This window comes from Ascidiella aspersa, chromosome 7 (genome assembly GCF_963924565.1).
Source record: "Ascidiella aspersa chromosome 7, kaAscAspe10.2, whole genome shotgun sequence".
Taxonomy (NCBI): Eukaryota; Metazoa; Chordata; class Ascidiacea; order Phlebobranchia; family Ascidiidae; genus Ascidiella; species Ascidiella aspersa.
In genome coordinates, this window is record NC_139453.1 from 4,338,283 (window position 1) to 4,366,128 (window position 27,846).

The 27,846-nt window shown below is 36.5% G+C and overlaps 1 protein-coding gene across 1 annotated transcript; it reads right to left on the reverse strand.

The window, feature by feature from the left end:
• Positions 1-5,090: 5,090 nt before the first annotated feature.
• On the reverse strand, positions 5,091-25,982 carry LOC146137325 (G-protein coupled receptor 84-like). Its single transcript, XM_083394042.1, has 8 exons — positions 25,558-25,982; positions 24,881-25,078; positions 20,019-20,174; positions 16,668-16,848; positions 10,333-10,506; positions 8,821-8,918; positions 6,997-7,098; positions 5,091-6,093 (listed from the first exon to the last, which is right to left on the reverse strand). The coding sequence occupies exons 1-8, from the start codon at positions 25,644-25,646 to the stop codon at positions 5,784-5,786; spliced, it is 1,308 nt and encodes a 435-aa protein (XP_083250168.1). The 5' UTR covers positions 25,647-25,982; the 3' UTR covers positions 5,091-5,783.
• Positions 25,983-27,846: the final 1,864 nt, after the last annotated feature.

Sequence of the window (27,846 nt, forward strand, 5' to 3'; positions counted from 1 at the left end):
AATATATTCTCATTCTGGTTTCACAAGATTCAAGATTCAATTTATTTTTGTGCATCCTTGCAAGCATTGAAAAGAAACAAGCATACAGAATAACACAAGTAGATCGAAAAGGACCTTGTCGAGCTGCCCACAAAACGACTGCTTCTAAACCTTTTAAAGTACTGTTTTTCACACCGAGCTCCTAAAACACATTTATTGTCACAGCCTTCGGGGGCTTTGTAAAATGATCACTGTCAAGCCAAAAACTCACAATAAATTCTGTTTTCTTGCTGCAAAACATAAATTATTTGTCAAAGCGTTGAGGAGCGACCTCATGCGGAACTATTTTTAAATGTTTTTTTTCCACCGTAAGACACTCGTGAGCAAAGTGTTTGCGTTGTGTTTGTTTTAACTTCACGATAGCACAAGTAAAGAAAGCGGAAAAAACCGCCGAACACGTTTATAGAAGGACTTGGTTTAAAGATGGCCACTAATTATGTAAAGATGCACAACTTCCCAAATGCAAGGTATCGTTTTAGTGATTGAGAGGGCTGTAGTTAATGGTAAGTAGGGCTGGCTCTTAAGACGAGAGTCGACGGCTGCCAAAATCTCTTACAGTAAAGGCCGACGCCAAAGAACAAGCCGCCAAAGTAGAATCAATCACAAAACGCCCAAAACCTCCGTTCAGTTACCGGTCACACCTCAGTGGACACTGGTTATGGGTAAAGTGACAAGTGACGTCAAATTGTTTAATAATGCTTGATAAATGTTTCAATGTTGTTTTAGGAAACGCCAGTCAGACATGCTTAACTCTTTGGGGGAATAAAAACTTCTGTTATCTGTGTTATCCTATTAAGTTAGAACGAATAACAAATCAACGGACTCAGTGCTACAAGCATCAGTAATATGCCTTACGACTTTCATGCCCGAAGAAGGTAAATTAAAGGAATACCAACACAATGCCACGCGGTTTAGGAAAAAAACAGCGTATTGCTAGTGCACAACATAATCAGGAATTTGACTATATAACCATTTTGTTATTTATCTTAATAACCACCTTGCCCTTTATTATATTAAATAGACATTAAATGGAATGTGTTAAACTTCTTTATAAAATTAATATTTTTATTGATGGCTTTGCTAGTGGAACTCTTTATACAACGCAATTTGTTATTCTATTTCCTATAGTAAAATCTGTGTTTATCAAGGCATATATTATACTTAAAATCATCTTTTAAACTTGAAGTTCACTTACCGAAACGGCGAACTCAGGTTTTTACTTGCATCCATCCCAAGGTTGACCATATATCCATAAATCGTGGCCTGAACCAGAACAGAAGTTTATTGCTTGACTTGACTGCTGATAATTCACTGTGCAACTTGCAGATCTTTAAGCGTTGTTTGATTTCTAAAGCAAAGTTACTACGATTTGCAATCAAGAAAAATCTGGTGCAAAACACGCCTAGGGGATAAAAACTCACAGCAGATCCTAATAATTGCGTTTAAAAACGCTTGTAATTATAAACTTAAATTAAGTTTAAAAAAACGAGAAACACCCATTTTACAAAAAAATGGTGTTCTAGTAATATCTTTGGTAAATTGTGGGCAATGCATATGCAAGTAATACTATACTGGTTATGTTTCCAGTAGGCCAAAATAAAAAACGCAGTTAAATTCAACTAGGAAAATTGTTAATTGATTTACAAAACTTATACTCATCATAACTCTCTGTTACCTAATTCTGCCCGATAACAACATATCGGAGACGGAACTCGCTCTCAAGTGGTGGCATTTATATTTGACCGATACTATGGTGATATCGGTGCCGAAACGATACCAAAATTAATTAAGGATTTTAGGCCCCAATTTGCGACCCGAAGCGGCGATATAATCTTGAAACACAGAAGAATAGCAACTGACTGTTGAAAAACCCAAGTTTGGCCTGACAATCTGCAAATAGGATTTAAACGTTGAAAAATTTCATCTGTTTTGCTTGTTTTAAAATAGCAATGACGTCATTCAGTATTTGAATCGGACCGCGGTAGTTTTCGTTCAAAATATCGGGTATCGCTACAGGAATAAAATATCAAGTTAAAGACACCCCATACCGTATAGTGTTAAGACCAGTCACATAATAAAATCAAATACTCAGTAATTTGTACGACGGAATACGATATAAACTCTACGTAATAAGACCTAAACCAGATGGAATGAGATATAAATGGCCTGAATAACAGCTCATACAATACAGGGAGCAGTATTGGGCGGTTAGGCGCAAAATGACGGGCATTGACTTTAGGGAGCCAGGGTTAGGGGGTAAGCAAGGACCCATAGGTCTTATTCTAACTAGATTAGGTCTTATTGCGTAGAGGTCATATCTTATTTCGTCGTACAAATTACTGCGTATTTGATTTGTATTTAGGCCTAATTTGTTTCGGTCTTATTGTGTTTCATTCCGACGTTGATGCTGTTCTTATTTCGGGCGTATTGTCGGAGCCACTTCAAAGCTGTTTAAGTAATAATGATGTCGTTAAATCATCAATATTCGTCAAATAGTGTAAATTCCCAGTGTCCAACATTTGCAAAACCTAATAAAATTTTCTTGTTGACAATCATTTCTATTAAGGCCTTGATAGAACTGTTTTTTATTTATTTATTTCATCGTTAAAGTGCAACCGTTTTTTCTTAAAGATTAATCATTAATATGATAAAACAGGCGCTGATTTTGTTTGCTTCACCGCAAGATATATCCAAAAGCCCTTGTTAAAAGTCATTTACATCCAACAAGAAGCTAATATATGTCATGTTAGTATTTGGATAAGTTTGTATTTGTGAATTTTATTTTGTAAATTTGTGCAAACGTTTTTACGAACTGTGATTTATTGTTATAATTAAATATCTGTGTTCAATACTAAAACTTTAAATATTAAAGAGGAAGAAAAACCAGTGGAACTCAAATACAACAATGCGACTGGTTTTAATCAACGAAAAAATCCGGTAAATATTTGTGATCTTAAATGCTGCTAAGCTTGGAAACACAGCTAACGCCGCTTTAAACAACAAACTGTCAATGGGAAGAACATAATTGAGACGAAAACACATTTACAGTTAGCAGTCAATGTTAGGTTTATAACAGGAACAAAACACAGATTACCCCCAAATAAAATACTTGTAGAAATCGTGAAAAATCTTTGTGAAGTGACGTCACAAAGTTACGTCATAACGTGACGTCACAAAGTAAAGTCAAAGTGTGACGTAACGAAGTTACATTTTAACGTGGGTCATAATTTAATAACCTAAAGAACACCACACAGTTCGTCTTTTTTGTTACTGTTTTAGGTTGGAGAGGTGTTACTTTTAACAAATGATAACACGAAGTTACATTTTAACATTCCGCGGAAAGCGAAGCAAAGTACCTTCAATCGTTTTAGTTGACAATTGTTGTTTGTTTTCGAGGGTGCACGATGAGAAGCCTTTTGGCTAAAGGCATTTTACAAAAAAAGGTTAGACACAATATAAACTTGGTATAGATTCGCCCGAAATGCCAGCAAGTTTTGCATTTGCGTGGTTAAAACAGGCAGGTTGGGTTGGGCATGGCCCCCACCTGAATCCCCCTTCTAACGACGTGCATCCATATAACGTAAGCTCAGCGTTGTAACAGTGAAATATGTTGGCAGGAGCAAATAAACACAAACAGAAATGACAGTGGATGGAAGACAAGCAGTTACGTTAAACAACAAAAGGTCAGTCAATCAGCAACAATAGACGGAAAAACGTTGTTAAAATGACGTAAAAGCTACATGATAACGTCAACGGTTTAGCCCTAATTCGTCTTATAACATTTAAGGGCTGATTATAAATTACTTGCGACATGCTTAACATCCGCTTACGTACAGCAGTTTGTAGGTGGAATATCAAGATTGACGCATGTTTTGTGCAATTCCAATTAAAACTTTACGGCGAATAAGCAGTACTAGCAACTCAAACAGTTGAAAAACGTGGTTTAAAAATCGTATTGATCGACGATAATTACATCGAATCGTCACAGTTTTTTTCCAAACACAGAATTATTATTAATTGTCGGTCGTTTTAATAAAAATCAATAAGAACAAATTCTGGTCCAAAATTTCAATCCTTTGTGAATAAAAACAAAATTTATTCGACTTCAGATATTTTGTTCAACCGCTACAATCAAATATAAACTTTGTACAAGCGGCTAAAGGTTGGAAAACGATACGTTTATTCACTGGAACGTATAAAATGCAAAAAAGCCTGTACATCAGTGTCGGTGGCAAGATTTACTGAGTGTGTGTGGAAATGCCTTCTCGGTGAGAATTAATTCCTTCATAAACAATTCCACTGCCCAGACAGAGATTAAGAACTAGGTGATATAGAAGAAGATTGAGTTTAAGATATTTGGCATGATTACAAATTAGTATATGAGGGTAATAAGAATATCAAAGCCCATACCGAAGTAGGTATCATTTTGAACGTTTCGAATAACTCTTTATTCATTTTTAAAGCTCAAAATGCTACATGCTTCTGTATGGGCTTTGTTATTTTTATTACGTCTTACTACAACCTCCAACCATTATGCTACACAGTATATGAGGGGCTCCTAACCTTTGTTTCGCGGGGCCCTAAAAATAATCTCAATTTGCGTGAACTGGGGTCAACCTGGATTTGAAAGGTAATTTAGGAAACCCTACTAGGTCGAACTCGTGCAAGAATGCGAGACTGAATCAAGTATAGGAGAAGGCGCCAAAAGCATTTCACTTCATTTAATTTTTTTTCAAAACATTCATTACATTTTTTTAAATGATTCAAGATTTTAATTAGGCGCTCATATAAGATAACAAGTTGGCGAAGTGGCCTGCGACCCACTTTAAGAACCCCCACAATATGGCAATACAATGTGAGAGTTCTTTTTGAAAGCAACGTCGAATTGAAATAATTTTGCTTGGCAGGTTTAAATGTTTGCTTCACAACACATCTCTCCAGCTCAGCTTACCAGGCATTACCTAACTAAGAATAATCGTGGCCGTCGACGCTTAAGGGAGGCGGTATTTTTATCAGTTCTAATGAAGAGTCTAAAAAGTTGGGGATGCAACTGGGACTGCTTAAATGAATTTCGATATAATCGCTTCAAAGCTCATACCAGGTGTCAAGTAGAACTATCGACACTTGTCCGATACCTAGGTAGTATTGGTGCCAATCCAATAATTCATTTATCATGATTTATAACATATTGAAAATCAAAGGTAACAAATTTCCTTAGCACTGAAGCCAATTTAGGCTAAACAACCCCGTAAAACATTAGGTGTGCACTGTGCAAGTTTCAAGTTTATCATATGCTTATTGACCATAGTAAGGACATCATTTGGTGAGCTAAGCCTAGAATATTAGGCATTGGAATCGAAATGCGAAACGAACTGTACGACGCCACAGAACTACATTACACGGCCATAACTGCAGACAAAAAGCTGGTTGTAAATTGCACGACATGGCAAGAAAAAATGGTTGGGAAACTGAAAGCTGTGAGTTCGTATGTAAACCAGTTCTGCAGATAAAGGCGGGGAAAAAATTTGTGATAATAAAAAACTCTCTTTTAGTGACCATTTATACCCCCGAGTTTTAGGCCAAAAAATACCAATTATTAAGTAGACTTTAGCAAAATGCAAGTCAAGTAATTAAGCTGCAATTGCGCAAACTGTGCCTTTTATACTCTACACAACTTTGCACAAGTTGTCTCTCGCATAGTCCTCACATTTATGCAGGCTACAACTTAAAGAAACAACGCCCTTCTAGCGCTTTACGGAGCCAACGTTGTTTTTGTTGACGATGAGGTGCGAGTTTGCCTGCTGGCTTGACACGCTGTTGCTGATCCCTCTGGCCGCCTTTTCCTTCACAGAAACACTGGATCCGTTGGTAACGAAGCCCCCCTTGACTTGGCCGAAGAGCATGCGCACAAGCCGGATATATTCCTTGCGGAACCGGCGGTTTAGGATGACGTAAATGATCGGGTTGATTGTGCAGTTGAACCAGGATAGGTTGGAGGCAAGCATGTCGAGACGAACATCTCGGTAGACCTTCTGCCCGTCTACCTCCCAAGATCTAAGCGAAAGGGTTTTTATAGTTAAATTAGCATGGCAGACTTAGTTGTGGTGTTTAGTTGTTACCTCCAGGTTTTTTTTTGAAAAGATCATGTGTGATTTTCGAAGTATGAGAATATTAGTGGTATATTCTTGCTGTTGTTAAGGAACTAAACTATCTTTAATATACTGATAGGGAAACTTAGGAGACTTTTCAGTTCTTTAAAACACCCTAAACCTCTGGACCCTAAACCTCTGGAGACATGACAGAATTTAATAAACCACATTTTGTAAAATGTCATTAAGCGTCACCTGTATTCAAGTAATGAAAAATATACGCAAAATGTGCACTATAATTATTATTTAGCATTTCAAAAAATGTAAACAGTAGAAAGGCTAGCTGCAATATTTTTCCGTTAAATTACGGTCAGAGATATAGCATATAAAATTGTTGTCAAAATTTGTCAAAGTTTATTTCTTTATTGTAGTGTTTCCATATATTTAAACAGCAGGAAGGCTAATTTAACGGAAGTTTTTTAAAGAACTCCAGCGTCTAACCCGTTTTTAGAAATTAAAATGACCACCGTTTTTCAAACTTACTGTAATTTAATAGCTTGTTGATAAATCTTAAAGCCCAAAAGGTCGAGTAAATCGACATTATCTTGATAAAGACGTTTCGATACGAGCTTGTATCACCACCAGTTAAAATAAGTAGGTCTCGAAACGTCTTAACAAGATGATGTCGATCTACTTGACCTTTTTTATATTTACAGTCATTATTTAGCTACATTACAAATGCGTGCATAGTGTATGTAATAATTTATTAATAGTTTGTTATTTATGGGGATGGAGCAAAACAAAGGTCTCTCTATAAACTCGTCAATCGTCGTGATCGGAGTTTCGTGATAGTTTCATTTTAACTCACCGTGGCGTGAGACTCACGATGACGCTCGGGAGGAATGTGATCATGAAACCGACGCAGATCGTGATGCTTATCACGAGCATCCTCATATCACCTTTAGTGCGTCTGCGCAACGAAACAAACCATTAAAATCTACATGTTTTTAAATGAGAAATATGTCTATATCAAGGGTCTCAAACTCAAATTGCTCTGAGGGCCAAATGAGGACGTGTAAAATGCCCAAGGGCCGCAATTTACAATAAATAAGAACACAATAAAATATAAACACGTGTAGGCTGATTTTAGGCTATAGTTACTTGTTCTGGCTACTTTACTGGCAGCGTTTATCAAGGACAGGGATATCGATATTGGGCTTCAAATTGTCAGCAGAAACAAAGCTTGCAAAGTGCTGGTTTAACTTTATATTTTTTTACTTTGCCCTGGTAAGCATATTATTTATCGCGGTGCATTGTTTCGAAGTGCAAACCCTTGTTATACTTCTTCATAACAGAGATCTTCTGCCGGCTAATAAGGCAATAACTAGTACCTCTGACCGCGGTGACAAAATATAACTCCTCCCACTTATCTTGAAAAACTTTTCCTTCGTCTGTGATTTTTCTCATTTTTGAAGCAAAAGACAAGTGTAATTTAGCTTTTTAAGCTATAGAAATTTATTTCAATACTAGGCTAGAACAATCAAAGCCTACAACTCGACAATGAACAACTGTACAGAGTTGAATAGGCAATGTGACGTAATAGTAGATCTTTTACCGCATAAATGGTAGCGTTTGAAAGTGATATGACAGTGAAGTTTGGTGAGTATAGTTTCAGTTTTTTGAAGCAATTTTAGAGTGAATTTTTACTTTTAAATCTGATAAAAAAAGATATGTGGCACTTAAATATTGTTAAATACTTGGAAATCCAAAATTTTTACACGGGCCGCACAAAATGTTCTCGCGGGCCGCATGCGGCCCGCGGGCCGCGTGTTTGAGACCCTTGGTCTATATCATAATAAGCAACAATTTTAAAAATTTGGTGTAAGTTATCATTTTTAATATTTTTTGAGTAGTAAACAGAAAAAGAAAAAAAACAACAAATATAATATATTAAAAAAAATATTTTCTATGTTTTTACTTATTGGCCTAATATTTTTTTAAATTATACAAAACTGTTTTATTGATAAACTGGCTACAATCCAATTTCTGGTAAAATAGGCGTTTAAAGCTTTATTCTGTAGGCAGTGTTGTATCGCGATACCACCCTAGTATCGTATTATTACCCGTCAATTGGTACAGGCTGCGCATCAAAATGATCTGAAACCGCTACAGTTAGTTCACTCCAGACTTGTACAACTAAATTTATTTTAGCTGTTTAAAATTAGATTAGAATTAAAATCAGAGCATTTCAGTTTTTCCAAATACGATTAGAATAAGTTCAATTTTGTTTTCTCAACTTAGACTAGAATTACCGAATTTTCAAAAAAAAGAAGTTAAAGAATTACATTAAATTATTCGCAATCAATTTCATTTAAATCGCAATTTATCGTCATAAGAAAATCAATGGTTAATATTTTATGCTAATTTTATACGTTTTAGCATAGAATACGCTTTTCAGAACGTAAAAATCACCAACAAGTCACTCCAACCAAAGAGTATTAATTACAATTCTTTGTTATGACAGAGAAAACCAAAATGCTGTTGGACAAAGTAGGCCTAGCATTGTAAGTAAAATCTGAATTAGATTAAAACTAGAGTTAGAGCACATTAGCAATTCACAATTAGATTATAATTAGTCGCATTTTGCTCTAATTCATTGAAATAGAAAAATAGAATTATCCAGTTTATTCACCTCTGGCTCTGCACGATACTCTGGCTGCTCATCTTTCGAATCATCAAGCTTTTCTGAGTTGAAGCCCTCCTAACCTCTTTCGACGCACGTCTGGATTCCTGCGTGGAAAGTAATGGATTCAGAAGCTAGCATCCCAACATTCTTATACCTAATTAATGTAGAGATTTCACCCAGGTTAAGTAGGTCAACTGAATGATTTTTTTGTCGGAAAGATATTTTGTAAAACGTACATGGTGAGTTCACAACTAACGACATATTAACTTACTTCCATATTGTTTAATAAGTTGTTGCTCTATAATATCAATATTGTGGCTTTTACAGATCTTGGCGCTGGTTTAGAATTCTTTCTGGGGGTTTATATTGCTTATAATATTTTTGGTTAGGGTTCAAGTTAGCGTTTGGGTTTAGGTGTGTCTTTATTATTATTCTTTTCATTTTCCATATTTATCTCTTCCTTGCAATATTGATTTTGATAACTCGTTTTGTTATTAAAATAAGTGTTAGGATTCTAGACCAGCGCCGAGATCTTACAATAACCTAATTATTTTTGATGCACGTTACAAAAATCACGAAACAAAACTTTAAACTTACAATGAACTGCTTACTCCAAGTGTGCTTCAAAGTTGAAAAAATGTAAATCAATTAGCTTTTAATATAAGTTTCGCTGGAACAATTTGTTTTTACGGTTACAAATTTTGGATTTATATTGTAGGCATTGTTTTGAACAAAAGCGTATTTAAAAAAAACATATTTCTTAAATATAAAAATCATCAACATCATATTTCAACAAACTGCTTATTTTAGGTATGCTTCAATTTTAAGTTGAAGAAGATAGAGTAAATCGATTCCATTATCTTTTAATATAAGTTCTTTATTTAGCTTTTTCAGTTACGATTTTTTTTTATTGGGCCAAGTCAGCCGAGGACTCAAAGGCAAATTTTAATTTTTTTTTTTTTAAGATCGATTTCCAGTAAATTAACAAAAAAAAACTTGTAAATAATACAGTGTTTGTTTTATATACTTATAGCTGTATAAAACTTCTTTTTAATAAAATGATTAATTCTTAACTAGCTGGCGTTAAGAGGAAGTTTTCGCCCAGCGTTCATAAAACTTTTAAATTATCTTAATTTTTGGGTTGGCGTTCGGATTCAGGCAAATCGTTGACTCAAGTAATTAACAAACTGGAATAAATAGAGTTATTTTTTCTGGTATTTCTAATTTAAATTCGCATTTTTTCTGGTAATTGTAATTGTGTTGGTTTTACTGTTTCTACCAGGCATAATATAAATCAAATACGATTCCAGGTGAGAAAAAAACAAGTGATTAACGAAATTTGAGATTATACATGGCGTAAATTAATGGGGCAAACAATACTTGGCTGATGGCCTGGAGGATCTGGGGACAACATGGGAAAAGTAATCAAAATGTGCTAATTTTCATACAAAACTGACATTGTACCCAAAATACATCAAGTTGCTTTAAATCTGTAAATAACTTGTATGATTTCCTTACATCGCTAGTGCTGTGCGGTCCGGCGGCCAGTGAGGCTTGCAGTGACGGCGCTAGTCTGCTGATTGTCATGCTCTGTGCAAGTCGCTCCTGGCCCCTCTTCATCTTGTAGAAGATGAAACTGTACAATGAGATCATGATGGCAAGGGGAAGAAACTGGAACACCACTCTGGTAACCTGGAATGACAAATAAACGTAAAATTTAACCAGAGATGACTGATACTTCACATTTTATTCCGATTAGCGCATTTTATGTCGATATCTTTATTTTGTTCCCTAAACCTGACATTTTAGGCGGAAAGTACTGCGTTAAGTTTTTAGGTTGTTAAGTCAAAGTTTGCTTCAGCCTCGAAAAGCAGTTACTTTTCATTAAGAATTTACTAGTTATTAATCCTTCATTTAAAGTAGAAAACGTTGGATTGCAAACCGTGGCGGACAAAGGGGGATGACCAATAATGAAACGCAGAAATTTCTGTCTTGAAACGTAAATTTATTAATTAATGGTAGGTTAACAACTGATGGGAATTAAATTTCCGAACACTAAAGCACATTTTGGTGCAAGATTTTGGTAAAGAAATTAACATCTTAACTTAAGTATCTATTTTGCTTGTTTAAGCATAGTAAAGACTAATGATGTCTAATAGCATCGCATAGGCGCCTATAGAGATGCTCAGTTGGGTGGTATCAGTGACGATTCGATACCAAAAAAATTGTGGGTTTCTGTCATGATTGGCGATCTAACTAATGAAGTTTCTACTGTCAAAGGAAAACTTTTGACGAAATATGACATTTTAATAATTAAATCCCTTGGGAGTATGTGGATACCTGGTTGGAAACCATTGCTTTAATGGTTGCAAATTTTTATTCTCTTTTTTAAACATTGCTTTGAATATTGACCTTTTTTTAAATATGAATAAAATTACTGCATAAGACTCATTAACATTTTGCTTAAATTGCGCGACATTTAAATATCAATTTAAAAAAACAACTGATAATAATACAATCATTGTGCTACGACCGCCGTAACAATTGTCGGTTTGTAAACAAACAATTGTGATATTTTAGCTTCTACATTTTAGCGTTACGTGAACCGCAATTCCACAATGGTTTGTGTTCTCTTCATTGAATCGCAAAAGCTTGCTGTAAAATCGTTTGAACCAAGGTGAATCTACCTGAACCCCGAATTTTATTAAATAAAGGTCGCATTGGAAATCAAATTTAGCCACAATGAATCCGCAGCGATTGTTAAAGATTCGTTCATGTTTTAATTTTATCCTACATTGATTAGGCAACAATTGACCCCAGCTTAATAAATATGCCCGCCAATGAAATATGCGGGTAAGTGGCATTTAAACACTGGCCTTCTGCTAACCTGCCAATGGTTTTATGGTTGGACACGGGTCAAGAAAAGTCATCGTTTAACCTTATAAATAAAACGAGCATTTTTATACTGTTTTTTGTTGTATTTGTTACCAATTTTTACAGTTGGATTTTACCCACTGAATAATGTGTTATCACGGCGGTTTAGCGTCGTTTTTATTCAACTTAAGGGTGTAGAATAATTTAAATAAATAAAAAAAATCTTGTATTGAGACTCATTAAATTTTGCCGGGATGATTGACATTTAAGAAGTTTTGCATTTGCTGTCATATTAAACAGATTTCTAATCGCAAAAAACTCAGAGGTTCACCTGGTTCACAGTTGTAAGAACGGGCCTTAACATATTTTTTCTTGATTTCAGAATGTTTTATTGAATACATAACTGTTGTAAGGTATCCTCACCTATTGATATCTAAAGAATCTTTTTTAAAATAAATTACACTATGTATTATGTGCATTCAAGTTCCTTTTTTGACACGGCCCGCTAAGACATTTTCTGTTTCTGATGCGGCCCGCTGTCAAAAAAAATTGCTCACCCTTGTAAGAAAGTTCATTACAGGTCGCAAGGTGTAAGTTAGAAGCGAAGCAAAAACACCCGCCAGTCACCAGCCAGTTAGATCATTTCCGATCGAGGCCTTTAGTTAGCACAGAAGAAACTTTGCTAAGTTTATCACGGGAAATGACCAACTAAATGTTTATAGGCAAGAAATCTCCTCGAACTTACAAAAAAGTGACGCCAATGGCAATAAATCATTTTTATAAATTTTTCTAATCTTTGTAAATTGCCATATTTTGTCTTATTTCTAATCAGGTGGCACTAAAAAAAGACAAATTGTAATGAATTGTCGACAAGCTTTCGCACAACCGTGCTTTATCAGGTCAATGTAGAATAAATACAATTAAAATGCACGAAGTAGAAGCACAAGCGCGAGTAAAAGGCGATAAAAATATAAAGTCTAACATATTCACAGGCACAATGCCATATATGGACATAAAAGTCTAAAGAATACTTTAGTTCAGTGGTTCTCAACCGGGGTGCCATTTCCAATGCTCAAGGGTGCCGAGAGATATTTGAGAATCTTTAAGAATCTGATTTTTGCTAAGCTCTTACAACTTTACAAATTTTTTTTGTAAAGATTTGTGTTCGTTACGGCAGTTAATCCAATGGTAAAAGCTAAACAAAAAATTCCAACTTTTTGGCCTCCCCCAAAAATTTTCGGCTGGCTACGCCACTGTGTTGTAACACTGCTTTAGTTCATCACGGGTTAGAAAGTACAGTTCATTTAGGTCAGTGCTTTTCAACCGGGTGTATTGTACACTCCAGGGTGTACCACGTTAATAGTGTGTTCTATGGGGCGTACAAAATACCCATTATAATAAGCCTTCAGGTATCATCATAAATAAACAGGTAAATTGCCAGACTGACTGTAGTGTGGAATATATAGCACCACAAGCGTAGCCTACATAAACTTGCAAGATACTATATTCTATTTATGACATCATAAGCAAATATTTCTCTTGATAATCGTTTTTGTGATGTGCTAGTACTAACTAGTTCTTCATAAAGGTTAATAGTTATTTTGCAGTACAACAGGTTGTATGCTTCTATAAGTTTAGTGCATTTCGTAGACTGGGGTGTACAAATTCTTTAGTAAACGTAAGTTCACAAAAAGGTTGACAAGCACTTATTTAGGTCACAATTAAGGCGCAAGTTAAAAACCAGGCAAAAGCACCAACCAGTCACCAGCCTATGCATCAGGAGCGGGTAAATGACAGAAAAAACGGCGGAAAAGGTGGCTAACCGTATCCCATACGTGGCAGCTTGCAACTGTCACGATCTTACACCAGACCACCATGACGCCTGCTGTTATAGCTCCTGGGATATCCGGATTTTTTTATGCGTTACGTGACAGTTATAAATAAGCGCGGCTGATTTTGTTGATGTCTTGACTGAAATCTGGGAGCGGATATTTTTTAATTTATGCGGAATCCCGTTGTTAATTGTTAAGCAGAACTGCCCAAGGCACGACGAATGTGTGTTCATGGGTTAAAGTTGTTATTCTGTGTATTTCGAATTTTGGGTTTTTACACTTCTGTACTAAAAGCCTCAAAGAGAAAAGCCTCAAAGAGCGTGACTTATTGTTAAAACTTTTGATGCCCTGTCCCACAAAAAACGTAATTACTTTTTTATTACGTGCTTCATTTTATTAATGTGTAACCATCAAATGACTCTTATCATTTTCCCTTTGTTTTTGTTTTTTGCATTTTAAACATTTCGGTTTTCCGAGTTATAAGTAAAAAATCCACCTATTAGTTTGCATCTGCTTCATAAAAATAAACAGTGTGATCAGAATTGCACCCTCAAAAAAGGTCTTCTAATAATTTAAATTTTATTTTTTCGATAATTATTATTGTGTTGGTTTTACAGTTTCTACCAGTCATAGGCTAATATAAATCGAAAATCTCTTCTGGTAATTATTATATCCTGGTAGCAACCGTTTATATAATATGGTCAAAAAGCTTGGCGTGTCCAATTTTTAACCTCGTAAAAATACCCATGAAATTAGCCGATACGTATATTCGCCCAAAACAAAAAGCATGAAAGCAACTTGAGATTACACAGAACGTACGATTATGGGGCAGACGATTTCGCAACAGGCTTATTGGCGCATAGGAATATCTAAGCCCAAATAGAAGGAGGCTAACATTTTTGCACGCTTCAAATGATCTAATCAAACATTATCTACCCATTTTGGAACACAATACGCGGGTTTCTTTAGTAATTTCAATAAAAATATTATAGTCATTATATTAGATAAAATCAATAATAGGCTACTTGTATTTTTACACTGATGATAGCATAAGGTATTGCCGAAACGTTTGTAACAGCTAAATGTCGATTTTACCGAATATAATGACTTTCATATTTTTATTGAAATTTGTTACCTACTTCTGTATGGGCTTCGATGTTCCTTAAACTTCTTACTAAAACCTAAAACTATTATGCTCCAAAGCCTATGGACTGTTTTGGATTGTGAGGTTTGTGGTTGAGGATAAATTCCAGCGACGCCGGTGTGGTTAGGCGGTGGATTACAGCCTGATGTGACCCTAAGTAACCTCTTGTGTGACGCGCTGTGAAATCCACACGGATGGTAACAGTTACAGGCCATCTCTTTTAATGAGATGACAGGATGGGTTTTACGCTATCAACAACAGATGAGCGTTTATAATTGTGATGAGATCGCCCCAAAAAGGGAGGCGGTGCCTTGGAGTTCGGATATGGTAGCAGCTACTAACTTAAAAACAATATATCAAAACCAATAAATATGCTATTGCTAACAGTCATAGTGATACTGGAAAAAAATCTTCTGGTATTTAGTCCTTTACCAAAGTTCGGCTTCCTATCTAGGACGCCTTTATCGGGGAATGTAACAACACCACGTAATATGAAGCCACACAAATGCCAAATACAGCTTTAAATTGATAATAATTAACTGATAACTTTCTTCTGTTGAAGTATATTAACACTTGTGTCACTATAATACCAAAAGTCGTTTACTTGGTTCTGACAGACATGTTTGCAGTTTTATAACTCTTTTGCCGTTTTTAAACTTTGATGTTTTGGCATAGCCCAATATAGTATAGGGCGTCTTATTGCAGTTAAAACATACTACAAAACTGTAACTTGATACACATAATTCTTGTAGTGACGTTTAACACGATTTTGCCCGTGCTATTAGGCTTATATAGATAGTTTTAAAATTAGGAGCAGTGTTTTTTAAGGTGTTTTGAGCGACCGAAACGGCCTCACATGCAACTACAGCTATGGTTATTATTTACAGACTTATTTGAAGCAGCGTTCTCTTAACATTGATTAGAAGTCAACAAAACCGACACCTTAAAAACAACTTGATTAAGAGTAAAATAATTGAAGAATAACACTTTGAAATGGATCGTGCTTTGAGGGGACTTTAAACCTCAACGCCATGTTGGAATTCAATGCATCGCGTGTCTATCATTGTGTTTGACCACAGCCAGACTTAATCACGTTCTCTTGCCCGATGGTAATTCAATTATTAAGACTAATAGGATTAGGTGAAGTGTGTAGACTAATGGCGCGGGGCCTGACTAATTCAGCCCCGGGGATTCTCGGACCTTTCAACAAAACAACCATTCTTGAAAGTTTAGGGGCGTTGGAAAAATCAACACTTTGGGCTGTCGAATTAATAGAGTCCAGGCCGTGAAACAACCCTACAATGAATAACCTTAACTTCACGAAATAGTCGTTGACTGCATTTTATACGTTTTGGTCTTATGTGGAGGTGGTCCTAGTGTACCAAGGTAGTAGAAGAAATAAATGGCAAATACAGTAACAGGAATTGAAGATTTAGTAAACTTGCCACTCAAACCGCAACAACCACATACTTCGCAACCCACGTTTAAAATATCTAACTTGAAGGTGGTCTTTTTATGACCATCGCTGTTCTAGCCTTATTGTTGAGGATCCAGTATTGTTTTGCGTTCGACAATTTGATTTTTGTGTTTATCCCTGTGTGTGGCAAATAAAACTTACTTATCGCGCAACGAGCGCATACATATGTGTAACGTTTTGCGCAATTCGAAGCTTGTTTGGGATCACTATATACGCTTCGATACGAAACTTGTATCATCTTCAGCTACCAAACGAATTTGTACAATTGCGTCCCACCTTATAAGTGATGCTTTCATTTACTTCTCAGTCACACTAACTGAAGATGATACAAGATCATATCGAAACGTCTTTATTAAGATAATGTTGATTTAGTCGACCTTTTTTGACTTGACTATTTTATTATCAGCATATTGCTGCTTTTAAAAACTTTTAACAACACCTAAATTACATTTTTCTAATTCAATTGTTAAAAGTAAGCAAAATTCAAAAAAATTGTTAAATTTGTCAAATTTCTACTTTTTCCCACCTGCATGTAGATGTACCATCCATTCTGTGGCAGACAAATAAAGGTACACAGGAACTGTTTGGAGTGGAACCCGGTAAGTGCGCCCCCTGGTGTTCTGGGACAGAGGGAGTCCGTTCCCACGAAGAAGGGGAACAAACTGATGGGGGCCAGGGTCCAGCAGGCCACCAGGGTGATGGCCAGTCTGGGGATAAAAGGGTATTTTCGTTTGAAAGTGATTTGCGAAAAAGGATTAGTGATTTTAGCCTGAATAAACGGAAAAAAATTGTTTTGTTTCGTTTAAAAAGAAAAAAAAAAAAAAATTTTTTTAATGGAATGTATTTAAATTTTGTAATAAATAAAGATTTGTAATTTTCATTTGAAAAAAGAAAAACTGTGTGTTTTAATAGAACGTATGGTCATTTTTAGTAATGGGTATTTGCAATTTTCGTTTTTAACAAAATCTGTTTTTTTAAAAAACGCTTTGTAAGTTTTATTTAAAATCAAAAAGAATACAAAAAAAAAAAGAAATCAAAAAGAAGAAACCAGTTTTTAAAATATGAAATAAATGGTTTTCTATAAATAGAATGGTTATGTTAGGACAACTTTAAAACGAAAGTAAAAGAATGATTTTAGGTTAAGGCGCCGACAAGCCTAATTCCAGGTTCGCCGAATTTAAAAGGACCCCTTAAGAACCGGCAATAAAAGTATCAAGGAAATAGGGAAAGGGCGCACAACACTCTTCTATAAATTGCGGGTCGGTATAGTGCCGCTACAAGTTCTAGTTTCAAATAGATAATATCTGGACTTAGACTTATATGGTTTATAATTGTCGGAAAATGTTCAACTTTTTAACAAACCTATAGGGACATTTTCGATTCACCCCAAACTGGTTTTACAGACTGACTTGATAAGCGATTTTGAAAAAAAAGGAAGATTGACAGGTCATATCTAGCACACAAATAATTCGTGGAAAGAAGCGATCAATCTAGAGACAAAATCGGGCGGCAACGGTGAATTTTTGACGAGCGTTTGACGGAACATTTCCTTGCAACCGCACATTTATGCAACGTTTATTGTGTTTTACGCTTGTCAAGTCAAGATGCGATTCTCCTTAACCTTTCGCCCGCTCAATCACATTTGCAAATTTCGTGCAATTGCGTTGGCTATGAACGCGTTTAAGTAGAAGGTAAACACAACTTTATAGTCTTTACTTTATTTAAATATCAGTTTGATTTAATGTAAAAGTCTTGAAATTATGTAAAGGATTGCATAGACCAGTGGTTCTTAACCTGTCGAACCCTTATGTAATTGTGCAAGCGTTCGTTGAACCCCAGATTTTCGCTCAGTTTTCGTTTCTTCCTTCTAGCAGATGAAACTGGACATATTCAAATTATAAACTTGAATTATATAAGTTAAATTGGCCAAACTTCTATTTATAACGTTACATGACACCTTGGCACACAAAAGAGATTCGAATTTAGCTTGAAATAACAGCATTTATGTTTCAGAAGACGTTCTCGCCGAACCCTTGAAACAGCTGCGTCGAACCCCAAGAGTTTGATCGAACCTTGGTTAAGAACCACTGGCATAGACGGTTAAGTTAAATAGAAGGAAAACACGCCTGTGAAGCCTTGTCGGTCCTTACGTTGTTTAAGCGTCCGCTTGCTAGGAATGGAATCTTAAGCCGTAAAATTATGTTAGGGATTGCTACACGATTGGACGGCGATTAAGATACATACACTGTAGGATGTCTGATACTTAGTATTTTCACCCGATTCCCGATATTTGGGGCAAAAACTATCGCGATACCATACCAAATGACGTCATTGCGATGCACGAACACGCAAAATTGATCAAATGTTATGTGGTGTTCATTCTTAGGCGGAAATTTTCTTTTGAATAAAAGAAAACCTATTTATATTTTGAGTAAATTGAACGACAAATGTTGGCATTCAGTTCAATACGTTGTCGCCTATAGTAATGTATATCTATGATGGAAATTTAAAACAATTTGTTCTTAAATCCGCTTTAGTTTAGCAAACATGCGTGTTTTGTGTCAGAAAACATTTATTTATGCAAGTTTTCGAATCAAGTTTCGCGTTATTTAAACGAGTGGCTATTCCTAACATAGCACAGTGCTTGGACAAAGTCCACAAGAAAACAGGAAGCGGTAACTGATCATCAATATTTACAAAACTTGTGCAGAAACCCCGTGTTTCAACCCACACTGCGAGTTCTGTTCCCGCGGGAGAGCGTCCGTCAAAAGTAATCGAGTATCGCAATCCTGACGTATATCCGGGGATTAGTGGCACTTTACGAACACGCACTCCCACCGCCCTAATCAATTTCCGACCAGACATTGATTTTTTAATCAGTCCTTAAAATTTCGTCAATGTGTAGGTCAGTTTGAGAAACGGAGTTTGGAAAGGAAAACACCTGCTGGTTGTTCAGGGGCGAATCCAGGATAGTTCTGTGGGGCATGGACATTTTTATGATGATGACGTCACAAAGTTTCGTCATGACGTGTCATAAAACAACTAATCTTTAAACCCGTTGTTTCCCAGAAAACGCGTGCGCAACTGTACAGCTAAAATCCTGTCATCGTTTATTCTGTCAAAACAATGCGTTTTTTGGTTTAAATTGACAAAGAAGTTATTTTTAAAGAAAACGTGAGGCCTTAGGCACATAAAAACAATCGTATGATTTTTATCCTCCCTGGATGTATATTATGCACAACGTCTTTTGGCTTGATAGGCTTAGTAAATTTCCAAAACGGACGACAAAATAGTAAGGCGAAAAAAGTACGTGCGAAAAGTTAATATTAACAGTATGATAAGTGACACAAAATATAGTTAAGGGGACATGGCCTCCTTCTCCCCCACCCTGAATCCGGTCCTACCGTTTAGTGCGTTATGTATATTGAATAATTGTTTCAACGAAACGCTAAGGGAACGGGAAAAGTGTGATTGACGTGGCGCGTTTTGCTGATTCGTTTAAAGCACGAATTCCGATGACTGTGGGATTCAGAATTGGCGGATGAACGCCGGAACAATTAGATTTGCACAACATGACAGGTTCACGGTGGCCGTGAAAATTAATTTTACCGCATAAATTCGGGCGGTTTGTAACACCGATGGCATAAACTGATTTGCACAACCTATGCATCCAGAAAGGCTTGCCGAAATCAGTCGGCGTAGTCGGGATAAACGTACAAACAAGGCCAGTTCAGAAAACAACTAGCCTGCGGTGAGGTTCGAACTCTCGATCTCAGCCATACCGGGACCGTCGCTCTACCAACTGAGCTACACAGGCTCAAAGAGGAGCAAGTCAAGAAACAACCATAGCACCGTTGCCTGCTGCATCAAGACTCACCTGTTCCGACTAAAGAGATCGTTGTACTGGGAAGGCTTGGCCACCCCGATGAAGCGGTTCACTGTGATTGCGATGAGAAATACCACTGATGTGTAGCCGCAGCAGAAGTAGCTGTAGGCCTGGACTCTCGTCGTGAACGAGTCGTTTCCGAAAGGCCTAAACATAAGCAGGATGAAAAGCTTGTTAAGCCAAGAAAGGCGGTTTAAGACCCGATCGGGTTCCGCTTCTTCTTTAAACACTGTACATATGCGGAGTCGGTTAAAAATGACCGGAGTACGAATCCAGGAAAATGTGAGATTTTGCCAAATCCCGAATCCGGCTTTGACTACACAGCCTGTAATTTGCCCACTTGCGTAACTAAAATATTCTTTAAACACTGTACATATGTTGCTAACAGGCACACTATACTAAAAATAAGTTCTTCGGATATATTTGCTTTGTTTGAATCGCATGGCCAACAGGACGTAAAGCAAAAAAACACAAAAAAGTAAGAAAGGGAGATTGCGCATTTTTTCTCATTTTTTTTTCTTTTTTGTGTCATTTTACTTACTTTACGTCTTTTTGGCCACGCGTGTCATTCCCCGATGAAGGCTTTCTGAATAGTTAGCCGAAACGTTGGACAAACAAATATATACCAGAAAAACTTATTATTGTACACTGTACACTTAACAATGCCCATCATACAGAGAATTTATGGAGTCATTGCAAGGCTTCAGTTATATCTAGCTAAACGAGTGGCTCCAAAACTTTGGTAAACGCAATACTACCAGCAGTAGCCTACGCGATGCGGAGTTAAAAAAATTAACGCAAGTGTAGTATTATTGAGTCTGTCGTAATGATATTCTTTCTCCGCCACATTAAACCAACTTATTTTAAATCTATACGCTGGGAGCGAGGGTGTTAATATCACCAAATTCGAGCAAAATGGCTTCGTTTGACAAAGGTGTAACGTAACAACGCCACTGGTTGCTTCGCGGCCAAATATAGGATTGTGAAGCACGGTCTTAAAGTCTTAACAAGTAATTGATTTTACTGCGATATGGGACAAGATGTCATTTTGTATAAACACTATTTGCTGTTCCAGCCAGAGGGTCAGGGCAGTTTTCATTGCTGCTTGTATTTTTGGTTTATTTCGATCCATTTACTAAAGTTAGGTCGAAGTGATCTTGATTAACTTTCTTAGAAAACAAAAACACATACGTAGGATATAAACGGATCTAAAACCAAATGTAAATTTCAAATGTATTTTGAACTCGAGGAAAAGTTCTTTTATACAAGTGTCAAACTTAGAAGTCAGTGGCTATATACGTTCGATAAAACCCCGTTGCTTTAAATTGAGTACTGCTGTGGTATAGGGACGCGTTTCATGATGTGTCTTTATTTTAAACTACAGCGCTAGGATAACTACTTTAGAAGTGATATAAGTTAGTAAGGAGCAGTTTAGCCCGGAAAGGGAAGTGGCTACTACTTGTGTGACGTCGTGGAAGTAAGGGCTCGCCATTACGTCATCAAAAATTTCAATCTTGCAATCCATCAAAAGTAATTGAGGAAATAGGCGCCGGCATAGAGGTGAATGCATCGAAATCCTGCTTGCTATGTGGATTGCTGTCTTATCGTTCTTCTTACATGTTTAATTTGAAGATTGAGTTTGGCCTCGAAATGCTTTACGATATGCTGTAACAGCAATGTTCCAGTTTTATATTTGATCATTTAATAAAGTAATTACGATAGATTTAACGTTTCCGATTTCACAGCGACATTACATAATTATAGATGGACACACTGTAGTAAATTCGTTCCATTTTAGAAGTAATTAGTTTAACTCTTAACCTTTTTGCTTATGAAACCAATGGCGTAGAACCATCACAAATATTCGTCTGCTATAGAAAAAAAATTTGCAATTAACTGTATTAAAATGTGCATCAAATTTTGGCTGACACTGTTGAAATTTAGTAAAACGAAGCCGATTTTAACTTTTAACGTTTCACATTTTGTGCCGAGGTTAAGCTATTGAATCAATAGTTATATATAATTCAATGTATTTCTCAGTTGATATAAACTCGCATTGCGTAATAATTTGTGTGGGTGGAATTATAACTATATGAGACTTTTACCTGTTTCAAGAACCAAATGACATAATCATTAGCACGACATTTTATTATTTATATATAGTTTAATCATTTTACTGTATGTTGAAAATCGCCTTTACTCAGTATTGTAAAAGGAGTGGAGTCGAATCATAAACAATACCGCTCTCGTTTTAGAAAACAATTTACTTTATTCCGAAGCAACTGTTTACTGCAGAAAGCAATATTAGGTTACCCAGAAACAATTTTGTCCAAAAGTTGGGTGAACGACCTAACTATCATGAACTATGTGCATCAAATTGCACCAAGATTAGTTGAAAAAGACTTAACGATCTAAAAATAGCCCAGTTACAACATAAACATTAAACAAGGTATGGAGAGAATTGAATCGATGTACATGTTTATATATAAACATAACAACCTTAATGAGATTATAGACCTAAAATTGGGCTTGTCGCAAATGAGAACGCTCAGCATTCAAGTCACGTTTATTTTCAAATGCAGAAAACCAGACAAACACTTAGACTTGAACTTAATGTCTAGAAATGTACAAACCCATTACCGTTGGCTCGAGATAGCATATACACATGTACACAGTGACAGGTGGATTATTTATTTTGGCCCTCCTTGAAGTATACAACAGCGGCAGATTCATGACTTTTGTTTGGGAGGGGGGCATGAAAGTTTTAGAGATGACGTCACAATGCAATTATTCCTACCAAGCTGGCCCGTGCGCTAATATGCAGGTAAACTGCAGGCTAATCGCGCAAAACGCGAAAAAACGTCGATATTTGGTTTAAATTGGCAAAACTTTTTAAATCAAAGGTGAAGAGATTCTTATATTTCTGGATTCAATGTCATTTAGCAAGAAAAAAAGTTTTGGGAGAATGGGTGAATTTTCTTCCGGGATTCACCCCTGGTACACAAACTAGCAATTTTGCAGACAATCCTATACAAGGATATTATCATTCATCGAACCCAAGAATTTTTCTATGGTGTAAAAAAGATAATTGCAGACTAGGAAATTGCAAAAATGCCACGTGTGGCGAAACGACGCTCTATTATTATAGGTTTATGTAGCTCAAAAGATCATCTAACCAGCCATACGCATACACCAGGAGTAGAGATTAAGTAACACCACGCCCAAATTGATTTTAATGTTTAACGCGGCGCGCTGGGCGTTTTACATTAGAAAGGATAGAAGAACGCATGGAATTTATTTTCACCGAATGTCTGGGGTTACGACATATTGCGGCCCCGTCGATGACATTCGAAACGGCGCCGCGGTTAAATTCGAATGATCGCTTTGTTTGTTTGTAATGCGATTCTGTACATCAACATCAGTGTTGTTTACATGATTTCCTAGTTATTTTGGCAAAATCGATCTTTTCTTGTTGATTTGCGCTTTAGTGCACACAAATATCAATCGATTCCAATGATGTGTGCAGAGAATTTTATTTGGTTTCATTGGTATTATGGTGTGCGTAATTGTTGCAAACAAATCATTTTGAAATAAACTAAGTCCCAGTTCAGTCATTTGTGAATTAACATAATTGTGAATTAACATAATTGTGAATTAAAGTCCAAAATGACTTAGTGTAAGCACTAGTGTAAGTTCCTAATTTTAACAGAATAACTTTCACCGCGATAACTAAAGCCCTCGTTTTTTTCCAACTATTTAATTCACCACCGTCGATAAATGTGATGTGTTTTTATGCGACTAAGTAGGAGATATCTCACCACGCATTAACAGCCCGACAAATTAAACCTGCGTTTCTTTGCCGTCTTTTTAATTCACCACTGTCATTAATTTGCTGTTCTTTTATGTTGCAATGTTATTTGAAGAGCATTCTATCGCTCTAATATTCACACCAGAAAAAAGGCTTGCATTTTCACGTTGTTATCCAGAAACATATCGATTTGCTGTCAATTTTAAAGCGGATATTATATTCTTTTATTGTCCCCATGTTATGTTAAGTTGATTTTGAAAGGCGAACCATAGCCCTAAGAGTCAATGCACTTTAAACCTGTTTTTAGCCGCCATTACCACCACGTGTTTTAGCCGCAAGGCCATTTGCGGTAACCGAATCCTAACGATGATAAATTCCTCTGGGCGACAATATAATATAGCAGGGAGGGGGTAACGTGTAGGGCATCATCCTAAACACGCGTTAGGTTGTAGTAAATAGCTCTTCTCAGCTTTGATGCAATTCTTCGTACACAACTCGCGGTTTTGACATATTTCTGGCTCTTCGTGCGTTTTAAATACTTCGTAAGAGGTATAAAGCTGTCCGGTATGCTTTATTTTTAGGGGGGTACTCTATAGTTAGGATAAAAAGTACGGCTGTCCAATTGATGTCAATACTGTTATTAATGAGGTCAAAATGCAAATATTGTTTATCAGGTTATAAGCATATAAGGCAAAAAAATTGGTTTAACGCTAAGCAGAATTTGTGATAAATTTAAATTTTTAAAGTTAAAACTCATTTGTCGCAAACTATAGCTAAAATACCAATAAATCTAGTACCGTCGAATACCGATACCACCTAATTATCGGACGAGTACCGATACAACCCTAGTATCGGACGAGTATCGATACTAGTGTAGTATCGGACGAGTACCAATATCACACTAGTATCGGACGAATACCGTAAGAACTTTATTATCGGACGAATTTAAGTTCAATTACATCGGGTATCAGCTTCGATCCGATATTATCGTACATCGCTGATCCAGAGCTGCACAGTACACAAACAACAACGAGATATTGCTCACCATTTCATTTGTACGTATCCAGCGAGGTTAAAGGGCATCATGAGAGTAGCTGTCACGAAATCCACGACGCTGAGGTTCACGATGAAAACGTTGAATGTCGTTCGCAGCTTCCTGTTCGACGCGAACGCAAGGATTGTAAGGAGGTTTCCGATTCCACCCACAACAATGGCGAAACTGGCCACGCAAATCCCGAAGTACCTGCGTTTCGGGCGTAGTATGCGATTAAATTCGTTTTTGAAAAAAATGACATTGTAAACAAATCACTGCCCACCAAGAGCGGATGCAGCAAAGTTACATTAAAACGTGTCGTCAAAAGTCACCTCTTGAAGTTACGTCACAATGTGACGTCACAAGTTACCTCTTGAAGTTACGTCACAATGAGACGCTAGAAGTCACCTCTTGAAGTTACGTCACAATGTGACGTCACAAGTTACCTCTTGAAGTTACGTCACAATGAGACGTTAGAAGTCACCTCTTGAAGTTACGTCACAATGTGACGTCACAAGTTACCGCTTGAAGTTACGTCACAATGAGACGTTAGAAGTCAGAATATGAAGTATGTTAAAGAGGCAAAAAACTTCTTTTGCATTTACGCACTTTAAATTCACAAAAAATACACTTTTGGGAGCATGGCCACCAAACCTCCCCCTAGATTTACCCCTGCTGCCTGTACATACCGGAACGTCACATTGGAGTCGTTGGAGGTGAGGGTTGAGCTCGCTGTGGCCGAAGTGAGGTTCATGAGCAGGGCCGAGGTGCTGGCCATCGCAGATACGACGAGGATAACTTTGCGTGCGTCGAATTAAACGCTACACTTGTTTGTGGCAATAGTTGAACTTATTCACTGCAGCTGCGAGGAAATAAAACAAAGTGCATTGCGGCGGAACATTTTCGGTCGTGGATTCGTTTCAGGAATGCTGCTGCGGATAAAGTAATCTTGATCGGCTTTGTGTAACTGCACTACAGGTGTAGATATAAGGATTTCGATCTGATACTTTTTTCCATTCACGTCAAACTTGTACAATATTGTGGTCAAATTGCCAATAGGTAAATTATTATTTGGAAAATATGTTCTTCTTTAACGATAAAGCATAAGCTTCGTTGACATAACACTTAGTACTGTATTTTCAAAAACTCAAATGTACTTTAATGTAAACTCAAATGCGCTGAATTATCAACAATAGCTATTATTTTTATGAGTTTTTAATCGGATCGGCACTGATACCACACTATTCTGTCGAAGTAGTATCGATACTACAAACTGGTATCGATAATTATTATCATTCTTGTATTATGGAGCATAACAGTTTTTTGTGGTAAGACTTATAGTAAGAATATCATAGACCATGCAGGAGTAGGTAGCATTTTAAACGTTTCAAATAACTCTTTATTCAGTAACTGTGTTGAAATAAAAGAGATAGTGGAAACGTGAAAAAAGCTACCTACTTTTAAATGGGCTTTGATATTTTTACTAGACACTCTACTTGTTTTGTCTAACACATCTAACCACAAGAAACACAGCGCTGGAATAAGCCGAAGCCCAAGTAGTTTTAGGCAATGCTGAAGAAACGTTAGATAATTCTTGAACGCCTTGATTAGGCTTAGAAATGCGGAAGCTTGTTTACTATGAATTGCTAATCATTATTCCGCGAAGCAAGCATATTTGAAGTTAAATCAGGAAAGTTATTGCTCTCGTTTATATGACGTTTGGGACATATGACTGGTATAATGAATAAGTATTCGAATTTAGCGGGAAAAAAATATATGCGCTGTTTCAACAATTAACGGAAACACATCAAGAATGCATTTTACTCGTTAACTTATTTTTAGTGTTCCTGAGTAAAGCGGAATTTAAAACACAATTACTGAATCTCTTGAAAAATATTTAATCTTTGAGACGTTGTATAGTGCAAAATCACAGTTCAAAGAAAACGCGGCGATAAAAAAGACATTAGTCCAAGTTTTTGAGGTATTTTTTTAATTAGTTTTCAACTTGAATATATAATTGCAATACCTGTTTAAAACATTGCCAATATTTATTTCCCCATTCAATATAATGAATACCGAATTTCGAGATTGTTTAGCTCAACAACACAACTAATTTTGTTTCCTACAGAGCGAAAACGAAAATCGCTTGAAAGGTTCAACGCTTAAGACTTCGCGGTTTCTCAATTGAAAACAATAAAGTTGCCTTAAGCGGTTTGGAATGGCTCTGTTTAAACTGCAGGAGCGCCCCTAATTTTCAGGGCAAAAAAAGTTTTTTTTATACTTTTTATGCGACCAGGTTTGTATTACGGAACTGCAGAGACACAGATCCATTTACGGGAAATAAATAACGTTTAATAGGGAATAATCCATAGCTCGATTTAAATTACAGTCATTATCATTATTCAGCATATATTACATCTTAATTAGTTAGAGTAGTGACGTTCAAACTTTTTAAAACAGTCCTACTTTGTTTTTACCAAAAGTAGGCTGCTATACGCCATAAGAATAGAATATATTTTTGCTCTGTCTTTACAGAAACAAGCAGGCACCAGGCACCACCAAAATTTGGCCAGGCCCCACTTTAGAAAACACTACATTAAATAGTCTGTGTTATTTGCCGGGAACTATGGAAGTGCGAACCAAAACGGGAAAACGCAAACGCTCTCACAGAAACATACAGACGCCACCAAAATGTATATAGCCATGCCTTACTTTAAAAATCACTGCATTAAAGAGTTTGTGTTACTTGCTCGGAACTTTGGTAAAAGCAATGAGCTTATTTTAATGAGATACCAAACGCAAAAACTTCGATTTTTTTCGTATACATTTAGTGCACTTTCTCCGCAATACATAGTACATAGCAGTCGGTTAAAGGGTTTATTGGTGTTTTGTGAATGTGGCTGCATTGTTATAGGAAGCCACGAACTAACAAACGCCAACCAAACATCCTGCCTTCTGAGTCACACACATTTTTGTTG

Coding starts and splice junctions, on each gene's coding strand:
- LOC146137325 (XM_083394042.1), bottom strand. CDS start 25,646: ATGGCCAGCACCTCGGCCCTGCTCATGAACCTCACTTCGGCCACAGCG. Junction 10,507..16,667: donor GATGGTACATCTACATGCAG/GTGGGAAAAAGT, acceptor TTGTCATTCCAG/GTTACCAGAGTGGTGTTCCA. Junction 8,919..10,332: donor GACCGCACAGCACTAGCGAT/GTAAGGAAATCA, acceptor CTTTCCACGCAG/GAATCCAGACGTGCGTCGAA.